We start from the raw sequence: 16,637 nt of genomic DNA on the forward strand, positions 1-16,637 counted from the left end.
CAGCAACTTTATTTTCCTTAACTAGTGTAGTTAGTAAAGTAGTCTACAATATTTTGTTAAACCTATAGGATCAAAATTATAATGTACATGGTTAAAATACTTTAGTTCTAGATATGTTGTTGATACTATGTATTTTAAGAAGATTCTGATTCGAAAAAACTAATTAAACCCTGAAAATATAATATGATATGAGTATTAATAAATTGAAATTTGTTTATTATAAAAAAAATTAATAACGTTTTGAACACGTTTTGTAACGTTTTTATTTTGAAGAATATAGACACAAATTGAGTAGGTCCATTCCTTTGAAGTGAGTTAAGAGTGGATATTAATCCTAAAATTACGTTATATTAATTTTAATACAAAGAAATGAAATGTTTTACCTATAATGAAACCATTCTTAAACACTTATTGAAGTATTATTGTTCCATATCTTGTACTATCTATAACAAGTAGATAACATATCTTCTAATGAGTTTAGATAAAAAATTAATGAATGAATTTTGTAAGGCGACACTTAAATGAACTGTTTCAATTAAAAACAATAAAATGTTAGATTAAATCTCTATATTATATTTAAGCCCCATATGAAGTAGGAGTATTAAAAAGAGGATAAATTATTAGATTCCGGATATCTGGTACAGAATTCTAAAATAAACAAACACATTTTATATACAAGCATTTATTTTTATAATTAAACACAAACGTTGCAAACATTCAATAATGCAATCATAGCACTAATAATATTATTAATAACTTACTTGAAACATTACTATTAGAATTTAAAAAGATAACTTGACTTAAAATAACACGTGGCATTGCTCATAGGCCTTACGGTGTGCCTTACACTTAGGCCCTTGTAATATAGGTACAATTACATTATTATAGCCAAGCCGAGACAAAGCCAAAGGATTTGTGTTTAGTAATATAACCGATTTATTACAAACTCCCAAACTAAAATACTCACAAAACGTTATATTAAATATTTCATAATAATTACTGTAAATATTTATAATTGTACAAGATAATGATAACTCGGAGAATTCAATAATACTCTATACTAAGCAAAGTCTATACGAGAACTAAACAACTGAATTTTTTTTTAAAATACATTATAGTTTTTATAAAAATATGTATTTCAGTTTTTGTTAGAAAATATGTGTATACAAATATACATATTTTCTAAGAATAACTGTGTATATTCTAAGAATATATGTGTATTTGTATACCCATATTTTTTTTAAGAATAACTGAAATACATATTTTTATAAAAACTATAATGCCAATACAAACAATAATCCTTAGAAACTCAAACAGTCGGAAAAAACGGAATGCTAAAATGTAAGTACAGCATGTAAATTATTTTATTAACATGGCCATCATCAGTTTTTCATCACGAACAGTATATATCAACACAAAAGTATCAAATTCAAAAATCATTTATTCACTTGCGGTCGCCTATACATATCAAAAACTAAATCTTGTATACTCAACCATGAACTCTGGTCGTTACTGTCATTCTGATTTTTATGTAAATGGAGGACTAAGGCGTCATGCCTGCATAGCTTGCTCCTGATTATTTTCTATTAGTAAATCATTTAATATAACGTTCTGTGATATTCATAATATTTAATTATAACTATAATAGGTGATGTGAAAGCGGAACAGTTTGTTGTGCATTTTTTGAAACATCTTTATTGTCCTGACGTCGCTTTTACTGTGATTAATTAATTAAACTTATTTTTCTTTACCGCTCCACAACTTGCAACTTCCTTTTGCACAACTCTTCAGTTTACTGTCTTTCTATATCATAACAATTTGGCATCTATTAAAAAAAAATGTAACAAAACATATTGTCACTTGACACATTGGTGCACAAAAGTCCCGGAACCGTATTTATAATTTTGAATAGATTTCATAATTAATAAAAATCAACTATATTTATATTTTTTCTTATATACGAAAGGATGTGAAATAAACAATGCTAAACAGATCAATATTTTGTGATGTTACGTGTAGGTATGTAATATAGAATCTAATAAGCCATATTTTAAATATTGAATGTAGACAGTTGAAGTTTTTGTATTTCATTTTAACTTACTCAACGCGACTCAATTATATACCAAATATACCGGTCTTTTTAGTTTTTATTATAATATTTGCACAATTTTTAACTCCAATTCGCAGAACACATTTTTATATGTCAAAGATATGATTAATATCTTTAAATTTGTAAATTACAAATTTCTTTTTTTAAATAGCAATAAAATTACATAATCAAACCGATCACGAAACTTTTTTGAATTCCGTCCATAATTCTACCTGCGATTAAAGTATAAAAAAGACGCTACACAATATTGTAATAGAAGCACTTGATTAAAATTGTTTTAATTTAAACAATGAAATACATTATGACAGCGTTTTCTTCTTAACAAAATAAAATCGTTGGAAGAAATTTTGTATAGCCATAATTAAGTATAAAGTTATATGTTGCTGTAATCTCATAAACAACCATTCATTGTGATTTTTGTACTGTTTGACATGTTGCTAAATTTTCTCATTCTCCGTTCTGGTTACTTTACAATATCCTAAACCTAAATTATTGACAGTTGGTGTAAGAATAATTTAGAATATAATGACAGTAATATTTGATATTTCAAATAATTGTTCATAAGTCAATTTATTATTAAAATATAATTATTACCGGAAGATTAGTAACATAGACATTTCATTAGCAATGCCTATATGGATAATTTAGACGTTATTTTTTAAAAATCATAAGTATTAAAAACCCATTAATAGTTTATGACGATCAAATGTTTCAAATTGTAATGAGGTACTTGTCAAGCATTAATAAATTATTAATAACTTTATGTCGAACCAATAATATTGAACCAAAATAATAAATATAATACAAATAGGACCGTTTTAGTGTACCTGCAATACAGTTGCTAATAATGCATACCAAAAACGATGCAATTGTTCAAAATTTGAATGATTGTGTATGGATGAAAGTTAGTCTTTAAGCCACAGAACACACTTTTTGTATCACAGATGCAAAAAAGCACATTTAGCCATCCAGTCTACAACGTTTACAGATTTTCCTAAAAAAATTAAACTGTTTAATTGAACTTTTCATTGTCAAAATTACGCCATATCAGCCGGTGTTAAAAATTCAATTACCTCAACATCTTACTTTGGCACTGCGCAATTTCCTTGGCCATCATATATCACATAATATAATAAAAGAAATAGTGCAGATATGTCAAGAAGGAACGCATCACTACAACTACTAATATCCTATGTTACAGTGTAATATCATATCAATATATATAAAAGTGAACAAGAGGCACTCTATAGGTTTACATACGCAGGTTTTAAATAAGCGTAGTCCGTGAAACATGAAACGTGAACTAGAATGATTATTGACACTATTTACTATACAATTAGGTACTAACATCAGCGAATTAAGACAACACAGCCCATACAAATACACATTTGAGATTTGTATACACATCGCCTAATATGAAACTAAAAGGAACGTAAGCCCGAAAGGTCTAGTAACTTTACGATTAGCACTTACTATCTCATAAGGTATCGTCTTTCACAACAGATTATATTCAATAAATATTACCACATAGGCACCCGTTCGACCTGCTCTTAAAGATAATAAAAATAAATTCAACATAACATTTCGGGCCACACGAGTTTCTACGATCACTAACATTCATACTTTATATACAACAATGAAATAATGTTCATTATCTATAATGCAGCTGTTACAAGGGTTTATTCATTAACCTTACAGTATATTGTAATAGTAATTTTTATCTTAAATCTCGAATTGTAAAGATTCATCTATTAAATTGTTTATACCAATATTTGAAAGCTGAACCGCTGGGCACTACGAACTCTAATCTAGGTGTATCAACCCTAAACGTTAAGGTACTAATTTTGTAAGTTCTAACACATTCAGTATACTAACGACTGTACACATCACGCCTCATTCAATGTCTTCATATTCTCGTTGACTCGTATCGTTTCGTTCATCATCACCAGATTGATCTAGTTCTTTTTTTCATTACGACAAACTTCAAGTCCAGGCACATTCATTTCATCAATTTTTATTTAAAATTTCATACAATTTAGAGTATCTCAATTATTATTTTCGACCTCCATGCATGTCTACAATAACCCCGAAACTGTCAATATACACGAACCATTATTACATGTACAACTTTCTAATATTGGTCCGCTACTGAGTTGTGAAATGATCTAGCTTATTCACTTAACTTAATCTAAGGCTAGAATGAACTTAAACATTTCTATGCCTTGCGTGATATGTATTGCAATAGAGGCGTATTAAAGCTAATATTTTATCTTCTCCTTACGCCGTTTAAACTTCTCGAAATTCACGCAGAGAAACGTTGTCCCTTTAAGAGTTTAGATTCGAAAAGACAGTTTACATTTTTACATAACATCACTCATTCCTGGCAGAAATTTTTCATATATTTAACCTAATCTCGAAAGATATGTAGAGGCTTATAATCTATGACAAAATTACGGCTACGTAATTCTATAATTTGTTATTAACAAGTGATATGTTGATGGAGACATCACTCCTTTAAGATAGATTGTAACATTAAATCATAAACAATAGTTTTACATTACTTATTTAATTTATGGAACTTAATAGCAACATTTCACTAGAATACTTAATGGACTTAGAATCGCTATTTCAATAACGATTTATTAATGAATATATATTATGTAATTCTGAAATTCAATCCAAATTATGCATAATTTGCACACAAGTTATACATATATTAAATAATTACAATATTATAATTTACATGAGTTAGATACTTGAAATAAATATTCGCAAACTTAAAATAATGTTTTTTTTTATACTCTATACAAATTGATGAGGAAACGTTTAATTTCATTAGTATATATAGAACATACGCTTTTATATAATAATATTAGATAAATCGGTACTGAAATCTCAATCCACGTAGCGCAATGCAACACTTGAGGTGGCTTATAATTAAAATATATTTTCTATAACTTTACATATAAAAATAAGTTAATACTTAATAAAATATCCCAGAGATTCATAAGACGGCAAAATATACATACATTATTTATAATATATAATACAAAAATGTTAGAATTTGACGAGTTGAAGTCAGTTATCGACGAAGCAAATCAAACCGAATGAGATGGTTAGAAGGCTCATGTTGGAATAGTTACTACGTCAAATAATCTTCATATAAAATGGTAGTTGTACATTATGGTTTGCGCAACACCATAGCTAGTGACTAAGTAGATGCCAAGGAAATCGTACGAAAGCCAGTTCGAGGTTGCGCTACTAGTGCAGTTCTCCTTAGGCTGTGGCTTATCTGGAAAACGAGAACAAAGTTATTTTTAATTATATATTTTCTTATGAGACAGGAATGCAGACTACAACTTTCTTATAAGCAGTAAACAATAGAACTTGTTAAAGACAGTGAAATTACAGGTTATGGTAACGTATAATTATGATGTTGCTTATGTTCTCCGGAATAGCAAGGCATGAGTAGTATCACGGACGTCACATGATAACGTGATATCCATAGTGCTGACAATGAATATATGTAGGACAGAGTTGTGACTTACGCTTAGATTGTTTACCATTATAATTACATCGAAGAACTGTCATTTAAAAGCACACAGATACTCAAAAAAAATGTGAAATTTCAATCAAATCAATAATTTCAGAGATATTTCATATAAAATACATACAAATATTTCATATGAAATAAATTTAAAATTACTTTTCTTATTATATAAATTATTAATTAAACATTGCCCATTTAAATATTTAGATTATTTATACATATTTTCCCTTCTGTCTCCCATTGAGTTTTCATGTCGATTCATATACCTCTTTTACTTCCTCTATAACAATCAATCAATTCATACAAGCTGGCCAGTAAAGGGTCCGTTCGATTGATCGACGTATGTCCAACTATTTAAATTATACTGGTTAAATAATACACTTACTCATAGCAGCCATTAGTTGGGGCAAGTATTTTTGCCAGAAAACGCATTGTTTCACTCGTAGACCATGTCCAACTTCAGTTGAGTTTACCGCCAATGTCAGGTACTCTCTACCCAATGCAGTATGGAGCGGCCAATGGACCTTTGTCATCTCGCCATTAGGATTCAAAGATGGATTCCTGAAACGTTGGAATATTATCCTTAAATTTAAGAAGATAAAATGTAATTTTGGATAATATTGTGATTTGTTAATAGGCGAATAACTGAACATTTTATGTATTGCTACCTCATGAAACTTTCCGTAGTATTTTATTTTTGTTTTACTTACATCTTCTATTCTTTATAATAAGACCTGTAAAATTTAATAGTATTTTTCACACTAATAGTGTTAAAATCGAAATTATTATTAAGGAATGTTAAGGATCACTATATCCCGCATCGGTAGTTAAACTGAATAAAGGATTAATTAGAGTTTTTGATAGATTGTAGAAGATTACCTCAAACTTTCAAACTAATTGCTACTATTATGAACATAATTTACTAACTTTTAGTGCCCTTTAGAGCATTTGTAGAAAGAACTGAGTGTTATAGACTTACACCTATTAAACCAATTCTTACACTATCCACATCATCTCAGACATACGTGTCCACACGTTGTAACTGTTCGTCAAGATAGTCTATTGCTATTATTAGTACTTACCAGTATATAATTAAAAAAATTACACTTACCCAGTTCTAGCAAAATTAGTCCAATATCTCATCAAACGTTTGCTAAACTCAACTTCTTCTGGAGAATAATTCTTTCCTGGATTTAAGGGCTCACCAAATACATAGTTTATCTCATCCCCGTGCATAACACCTGTCCATGATGGCCACGGGTTATTCTTACTGCGATGTTTATAGTAATAAGTATAAATGTTATTTCCAGTTTCAGCATATCGATGAGCAAATTCATTTACACCACACGTGTAATGATAATCTCCCACCATTTTATCTAGAGCATTTCGATTCTTTACAGGATCATCTGGATTTAACCAATCGGTATATTCATATATTATAGCCTGCCTTCCAATGTCACCGGCGTAAGGATTTAATTCTCGCACAGCTTGAATATATTGTTCTCGCGTAATCCCTACATTTTCTTCTTTAGGAAATAGTTCTGTGAGATAGTACAGAATAAAATAATAACCTTCTTCAGTATTCGAACCCATAAGAACATTTGTCTTTTTAAAATTTTGATGCGCAAGTGAACGTTTAGGCATTTCGTCTAAGAAAGATCCGTCTATTACAGGAACAAATGGGAAATCACTGATACCTAATGTACCCCATTCATTATTCACTAATTCATCAGCACTTTTCTTTCGTAAACAATCAATCATTGGACCTAAATCAGATCTAGAATGCGGACAGTGAACAGCTTCAGCTAATCGAATACCACGGATAATACTTTCTTCTCTAGATATTATAGCCCAAGGTACCATAGCAGCCCCTGACTGCATAATTGCTTGAGAAAATAAATTCCTAGAAAGCGGTGATAGCAAATGCAGAGACACTGAAACAGCACCAGCGGACTCACCGAATAATGTTATATTATGTGGATTCCCACCAAAATACGCTATGTTATCTTTGACCCATTGCATCGCCATAATTTGATCAAATATACCAGCATTTCCAGGTACATCTGGAGTATCAAAAAATAAAAATCCGAGGGAAGCAACTCTATATTGCATTGATACATAAACAATATTTTCTTCAGAAACGAGAATTTTTGGATCGTAAACATCTAAAGTAACAGACCCCGAATAAAATCCTCCACCAAAGATCCATAGCATAACAGCTGCATTCTTAGGACGTGGTTTAGGTGTTACGATATTTATATAGAGACAGTCTTCTTGCATGTCCGTATTAGGATTCCACATCATCGCCCCGGGAAAATCTCCAAACACTGTATCTACAATTTGGACGCAGGAATGTGGCTGGGTTGTGGTATTCAAAATTTCATCTCCCCAACCTTCTATAGGTCTCGGGTGCCTAAACCTTAAATCACCAATTGGTTTCTGAGCATAAGGTATACCAAACCAAGCGTCTACCTTCTTTCCCGTTGCTGCTGTTAACGTCATACCTCGAACTCTCCCTTTCCTAGTTCGAACAACCAATGGATCATCGTCATCTGGTCCAAACTGTGGTTCGTCCGCCATAAATTCCTCATTTTCGGCCCGTTCATGATTGGAGTACAGCCTCTCGTCATATTTCGCTCTTTTGGAAGAGGTTTCAGCATCTTCAAATTTCGCATGCTTTGATGAGGTTTCGTGCTCATCTATACGTGGTAGAATGGTATCTAAGTCGGGGTTATAACGAACGGCCTCGCCGTGGCCAAGATAAGGCTGTGGCGGGGCAGGTGCGGGGAAATGGAGTGGGTGCTCTGGGGCATGGTGTCTCGCTCTGTGTTCGTGCGGGCTGGCCAGCGCGCGCGCTGTCAGCGCCGTCAGCGCTACCAATACGACGCGCATACCGCCGCTACACCCGATCCCACAATCACCACCTGCAATTAATACATTATATAATTACATAACGTTTTATTAGAAAATTTCAAACTATAAACAAATATTTTAACCTAGTTTATATAATTTATTTATCTCTTATTGATAATCTTGTTTATTGTCGTAAGGAGGTAAAAATACTAATAAAAAGTTATCTGCGTGGTTACCTTGTCTCACCTACTGCTTGCCAAGTAATCCTGCTTTGTAAATTATGTTTCAGTTATAGGGTACAGATTAGGCAGTGAAATTACAGGTTTAAAGAAATGACATCTTAATCTCTGAAATGGCAACGCATGAGTGGTGTTATGGGTACCATAACCGTATCATGTTTTTACATATTGCCATAAATTTATGACAGTTTTAGTTACAATATTAATTAACATAATAGAAAATACGCATCTATGTAATGCCATAATAATTTCTCTATACATTGAAATGATAAAAGAATTATTAAGAGGAAAAAATATAATGACATCAACGTCACCAAATAATCTTTTCAAGCGTCTAATGCTTATAGCCAATGACAAATTAGTTTCCTAACAAAACTCAATAAATTGTGCCCTCAAAACAAACCGGCAATTCATCACAAGAACGCACAATGGACTCATGGACGTAATTTGAAAGACCTTTAATGTACCTTAGCGAAAAATGTAGTAGATAACATTTTTATTAATAGTTACCTAAATAGGTGACTATTAATAAAAATGGTAGGTAGAGTTGTTTATTTATTTATTGCATCATCAGCATCATATACTATGTACATTCAGTAAGACTTGTTCATTACATCTAACCTTACATATGTGACAATTACAGATGAACACATGACTGAAAATATGGACTATATTGTCACAATTATCGACTGTTTTAAAATAATACTATGATACACCATTACATAGTATAAAACAAAGTCGCGGTCGCTGTCTGTCCCTATGTATGCTTAAATCTTTAAAACTACGCAACGGATTTTGAAGCGGTTTTTTTTATAGATAGAGTGATTCTAGAGGAAGATTTATGTGTATAATACATGTACACCCGGGCGAAGCCGCGGCGAGTAGCTAGTAATATATAAAAACCATATGGATTGAAATAAAGTATACTAATTGAACTTAATTTTAAGCAAGTTTTAATAGTATTTTTTTTATTTTTGTGAGATATAATTAAATAATTATAAATCTACGTATTACTTGAAACTTTCGTAAAATAATGTCTACAGTTTAAATTAAATTCGCAAAACTTACGCATTAAATTTCATTAAAATAACATACAGTATTTGTGGTATATAAGTATATATTGTTATGCTTGCATTCTATGTAAACTGTGGCTCGTATGGAAGTGGTTCCAACATTGCTGTCAAAATCGCTAACAGTATATTAGAACCCATTCTACTTGCCTTAAAGAAATTGTAACAAAGAAATTGTACATAGATTTATGTTAAAATTTATTTCAATACATATACGACAACATAATTTAATTACCAATCAAACCTATACTAAACAAAACTACTAATGAAACTTTGTTACTCTAAAAAATGTCATTCTGGTGAAACGAAGACTTAATAAAGTCTAACCATAGAAAGCCCAAGTGGTATAGAAACAATCAAAGTTTATTCTAAATCCGTAAGCCAACCCTCAATAGTGCTATTTCGAGATTTCTATTTCTGTTTTCGACTATTTATATCCCGTCGGATAGATTACTGTCCGTTACGTGGGCAGAAAAGAATTAATTTTAATATATTTTCTACGTACAAGTGATAAACCTTAGAAGGTCAGATAACATAACTATACTTTCATTATGATACGAATTTAACTTTATTTTTCTAAAATAAAAGATTTTTTCTAAAATAAAAGGAACCTCAGTTACTCCTTATTACATCAGCTACCTGCCAAAAAAAAGTCCTGTCAACATAGGTCCAGCCATTTTAGAAATTAACCGGAACAAACAAACAGACAGACAAAAATTGTAAAAAATGTTATTTTGTTGTACGTAGCGTGTTTATATTCATATGCATGTAGCGAAAATTGTTATTTCTATATTACAAACAGACACTCCAATTTTATTTATATGTATAGATGTATAGATTATGATACATATTAACAAAGACTATACTTAAAGTTCATTCATCATCATCATTCTAATGGAATCATGTGATAAATAAATTTGAACTATTGATGATATCGATCGATATGTGTACGGATACAGTGGGTGCTGTACACCGCCATTTCTCTTTAGACAATCTAGTGAAGATAGTTGAACAAATTGCTAGCACCTATGCTGACACCGGCATTGACAATCTGTGTACAATCAAGTCAGTTCGTAACCTTCTTTAGTGCAGACTAGTCGAAATGTGAAAAGATACTACATACTAAAAATATTTAAATTATGACCGACCACCTGTGTCTATGGCGAAGGGGAATAAAAATTACTAAAACTAAAAATATTTCATGTGCCATAAATTATTAACTTTTAAAAGTAATCACGAATTTAAAAGTAACTAATATTATTTTTAATAAAATCCTAGAATAGAATAGAATAGAAAATTATTTATTCAAATAAACTTACATTGAAGCACTTTTGAATAGTTATCACATTTTATTTTAATCTACCGCTCATTCGGAAAACTGTCTCATCACAAGAGGAACGAGCAAGAAACTTGTGTGTGAGCAACACACAAGTTTTAAATAATTTTATTCTTACGTTATAATTTAAGTTTAAGTGTGTGAATACAAACTACCGATTAGCACTAATTCAATTAAATAATCAAATATATATAAAGAACTGTTCACAGTTATGTATCGTGAACAATTCTACTTGCACAATAATGTTACTAAAATTACTGGCTAACTTCAAATTACGTAGAGTTTAAAATAGAATTAATAAGCATAATGTAAATTGACCTCAATAGCAGCTTTGTGGAATCATAGTTCATCATCTGCTTCTTCCTTATCAGATTTATTTGGGATCGGCGTAATATGTTTTTCGCTTGCATTCATCTCTGTTCGCAGTTATCGCGTTATTTACTTCCTTTCTTACCATATCATCTTTCACACATTCCATCCATCTCTTTTTCGGCCTTCCTCTGCCCTTATAACCATCCACATTCATATGTAACACCTTTCTTAAAATATTATCCTCATTCCTACGCATGTCCATACCATGATAGACGATTACTCTTCAACCTTTCTGATACCGGTGCCATTTTCATACTTCCTCTAATGTATTCATTCTTTATCTTATCCATTCTTGTCACACCACACTTCCACCTCAACATTCTCATTTCAGTTGCCTTTGTGGAATCATAGTTATAAAGGTATTATTAAATAAAACTTTTAAATATCGCAGAGTTGTATTGAATGTTTGTTTTTTGTGTAATCAGTCCCCACAATACATCACAACCCGGCAACAATATGGAAGTTGCCGACCTAACCCACTGTCCCACCTTATTTGATGCTACTAATTATAAGTGACTTCTCCCTCAGGACCAAAATAATACTCTTAATCAAATTTATTTCTCGTTGAAATGTGTTAATAAATAAAACAAATAATATATATACTTCAACAATAAAATCTTGATAATTTGCTACATAATACATGTTTTAAACTTCTAACTAATAAATAATTTAATTATGTTGCGTCAGAATAACAAAAAATGTGTCTTAATTATATTGTTATTCGTATTTTTATAAACTTCTGTATAGACGACGATTATCGTGCTATATTTTCTTCATACCTTTTTTCTTACATTTTCTAAATACTAAATAAAAAAGTCACTATTAAAAAAGGAGCACTAAATATTTTTTAAAAAATGGTCACATTTAATAAAATATATTTATGTTTTTGTATTCTACTTTATTCAACATATTATTGTGATTTGCTCCGCGATCTTAAAATATTTAATTTGAATTTAGCGTACAAAAATATGTAACTTACTGCCGTTTTTTTACCGGGTAGAATTCCTCTAACCGCTAACGAAGTTAACATAAGACGTTAGTGAAGCAACGAGGACAAATAAAGCATCATAACCATATTCTTTTGCATGTATAAAATTTTAAAAACTCTAACATAAAAGTTGCAGTGTACTAATAGAGATTTTATCTTACGACTACGGTAACCAACATTTTTAACAGGGACATGCAGGGACAAATCCATTATAACAAAAATGTAAAAAAGTTCTTTTGACCTGGATGAAAATCCCGTTTATTCTAGGTTCTTGATCGAACAAATCATTCACATTGAAATCTATACGTGGCACTTCTCATTCACTCACACAGCTCGCATCGTGTCATACTAGTCGGTGTGGACAGATGATAAATATCGGACATTGCCTGTCCTGTTTTAATGTTCTGCATTGTGACTGTGATATGTTTGAGTACAATAATGGTTGGCTCGTCCGTTATACTCATTAAGGGAACCAATGTTCGGGTTATGGATATTAATTGAATTACTTCTTTTTACAGAAATGTTAGCACATGCGTACATCACACATCTGTAATTTTCTAATCTGTTACACTCTTTTGAAAAACTAAATGATGAGTCAATTCTTCGCTAACAATAGATTTGATAAGTGGCTGTGATAGACCTGAAAAAACACATTTTGATTCCATTTGATAGAAATTGTAAGAAATGATGAACCACCATCCGGGGAAATACGGACGGTTGGTTACACTACTTGCGACCTACATTAGGCGACTTGAGTAGATGACACGTACCGATAGAGCTGCACTTGGCATAGCCGTTCCACCACATTTGGCAGGCCTATCTTCGCCCAATTACTTACGACAGCTTACATGAGCCATTTAAAAAGAAATAGCGAGAGTTTCTGTAGTCAAAGTAATGGTTAGTGCATCAGCGAGAGTGTTTGGGATTGGAGTGCATATGCATGCCATTAAAGAATATATCCTGAGTTTATGTCTCTAAGAACCATGCTGTTCACGTTAGCTTTCCGTCAAAAATCTGTTCATTAATATAGGAAGTTCTATGTCGTAGAAATATACACATTAATAAGATCTCGATTCTCGATTTTTTTACCCCTTGATGCAAAAAGAGTTGCATCAGGGGTAAAAAATCGAGAATCATTCCAAATCATAATTTTCATAATCATCGTAATTTTTTTTTTCATCGTAGCTTACAGTTGGACCGATTTGGCTAATTTTGGTATTGAATTTGTAGAAATCTAAAGAAAGTTTATGAGGTAAAAAAATATGAAGAAATTGCATAGAAAATAGTAAAAACAACAATTTTATTTTCTCATACAAACTGTTCATACCTGTCAAAAGGAGTCCGTTCATAAATTTATTACGTAAACTTCGAAAAACCTTTGACATATTATTTAATCTTGAGACGGTAAGGAGTTCGCAGGGTCAGCAACGAACTATATTATTATTAAGTTTATTTAAATTATGCTCTTTTGTAGAGCAAAAATAAATATAAGTAGGATAAATAAATGTTCTATAGTCGTAAGGAACGACCCTAATAAATCGCATTGCTACCACTAATTACTAGTTCATAAAAAACTATACTCAACATTTGTTTGAATTGCAAATGACCGCTATCTGCATCGACCTCTAACCTTCGGTCAGGCGACCTCCCGATATCGCGCACCTCTCCGCAATTTTAAATTTAGAATTCGAGTGTTTTATTTCTTTTACACTTTAGTGGCCGGATTCAAAATAATAATCAATATTAAGGTTCTAAATTTGAATAGGTCATAATTAATTAACGTAATACATATATGTGCTCCTTTTGGCTAGTGTCATTTAATTCTAGGATATTGTCTATAGACAATTTGAAATATAAGGTAACTGAATCAACTTTTATTTATTAAATTACGACTTTATGGGATTGATATAGTTATTCTCACCAGTGTGTGTGAATATATATAATTGTAAATTATGTGACTGAAGCAAAATGTCCGCCTGCTTACTACGATAATTAAAATTTCGGATATGCAACTTCCAATATTTTTGTAAAATATAATACTAGTTATGCCCGTGATTTCAACCGCATGAAACTTATAAAGCCGTGTTTGTTATACTGATGTTCTGGTAGCTATTTCATTAAAATCCGTTCAGTAGGTAGGTTTTGTTCGCGTGAAAGAGTAACAAACATCAATTCATCCATCCATACTCACAAACTCCCGCAATTATAATATTAGTAAGATTAATAAAAAGGAAAATCCCTTAAAATATATGATCCTTTAACCCTTCAGTCGAAAAGTTAAACGAATGATTAACGGTTCCTTCCTTGGAAGGGAGTTAACAAAGACGAATAAAATCTCCCTTGGTAGAAAAAGGTGCATATACCTGAATTGGCGCTTAGCGTTTATTACTCGACAACCGAAAAATAGGTCCGTTGTGTGTATATTTATATCCAATGCAATATTTTTTTTTTGTTACTAGATTGATAGGTTACCTATTTGAAATACCAAGCTTTACTTTGTAAGATAGGTTTTCTGTGGAAGGAAGAGACCGCGCAACAGAAAAGTAAAGAGAAGTGGTGGTCCTGAGATAGTATTATTATTATCTGACTGATATTCGAGGTGCTGCCATTTAACAAAAAAAAAAAATCGAAAATATAACTTTAATAACTTGTGTTCAAATTTAAATATCTGATCAACTGTTACCCGCAACTTCATTTGCATATATTTAGAAAATATGGCTTTTGTCTATTCTCTACATTACATTACACAATAGGTAATAGAACAATTTCATTATTCAGTATGTCAGGATTGGAGTATTATTGTAGCGAAAAGTGATTACATATTATTACAGATGACTGTACCTACACAACAACATTCTATCTAAATTAATATTATTAAAAATGTTGGCAATTTGCATAAATAAATCATCCGATTACGTTTATTCGATAATAACGCCTAAATTTCATTCGGTATTCGAAGATTGTTTTCAAACTAAATACGACGAAAATTCTGTGAAATATATTCAATACTTATTTTACATTATTCATACTTCTTGGACGATAATCACTAAGTTTTAGGCATATTTTCGTTTTAATGAGTTATATTTTTATGATTAAATTTGTGTTCATTTGTTAACCGTTCTAAATTTAAAATATTGGTATAAAAAAATAAGCAAATACCCGTCTACTTTTCTCTGCCAGTTATAAATTTATTTTCGTTATAATAAATAAAATTCCGGTTTTATCTAACAACTAATTCACATCATATACACCTACTATAGCGCCGGCTTCGCATGTATTATATATATATATATTAACCTTCCTCTTGAATCACTCTATCTATTTAAAAAAATCTCTTCAAAATCTGTTGCGTAGTTTTAAACATTTAAGCATACATAGGAACGGACAGACAACGACAGCGACTTTGTTTTATACTATATAGTGATGATTTGGTAACATGTATATTACTTTTCAGTATGTTGATTCCAGTGGTATAGGCTATGGTCAAAAACCGTACTGCCTTCTTCCGTATCTACGAATCCTTTGTATCCGATCATTTTTTTACGAATCAAAAGTATTTTTAAATTTGTTTTCGAATGTTACAATTCTCTATACTCAACCAAGGAGGTTCTATACTCACAAGTAATAACTTGTGGAATCTTTATCTTGTGAATCGTTTCTGAAGCTGAAATAACTCCATCGTGGGATGTCACGATTAATCAGACTTCCTCAACTGTCAATAATGCCAGACCCCACAGATAAACCAAACTGATCGGGCCAAGTAATGTACGTAGACACTCTTAATGACATTTGAATCCCAATTTGTTTCTCAAATTCCACTCATCCAATCTGTCAACAAATGCCCCATCTCCAGTAACAGACTAATTGTTTCTACAAAACAAACGACACAATATCCACCATCGGAAAATGAATGCTCTGTGTTGTTCCAATGTAATATCAAATATCCGGCACAGAGCAATAACCGAAGAGCAGTCTTAAGCCTAATAGTTCACGATTACGATCGCAGAGTTCAGTTCATACTTTTCTTGCGAACTAATTCGATCGCATCCGACTCGAGTCAGAGAAAGGCTATACGTAATTTTCCCAAGAAATGAGTTATTGATTTTTAGCACGACTTTT

General features: G+C 31.3%; 1 protein-coding gene across 2 annotated transcripts in view; it reads right to left on the minus strand.

Moving 5' to 3' along the window:
- Window positions 1-1,952: 1,952 nt before the first annotated feature.
- The window catches only part of LOC131844265 (acetylcholinesterase-like), a 64,429-nt gene continuing 49,744 nt past the window's right edge, over window positions 1,953-16,637 (minus strand). For both annotated transcript variants that reach the window (XM_059193101.1, XM_059193102.1), the window contains exons 3-5: window positions 6,772-8,584; window positions 6,046-6,221; window positions 1,953-5,402 (exon numbers count right to left, since the gene is read on the minus strand). In XM_059193101.1, the coding sequence (XP_059049084.1) occupies window positions 5,269-5,402; window positions 6,046-6,221; window positions 6,772-8,584 (2,123 nt within the window). In that variant the 3' untranslated portion in view covers window positions 1,953-5,268. The remainder of the gene's footprint in view (window positions 5,403-6,045; window positions 6,222-6,771; window positions 8,585-16,637) is intronic.

This window comes from Achroia grisella, unplaced genomic scaffold (assembly GCF_030625045.1).
Source record: "Achroia grisella isolate CSIRO2021 unplaced genomic scaffold, CSIRO_AGI_Agris_v1 utg402, whole genome shotgun sequence".
Lineage (NCBI taxonomy): Eukaryota > Metazoa > Arthropoda > Insecta > Lepidoptera > Pyralidae > Achroia > Achroia grisella.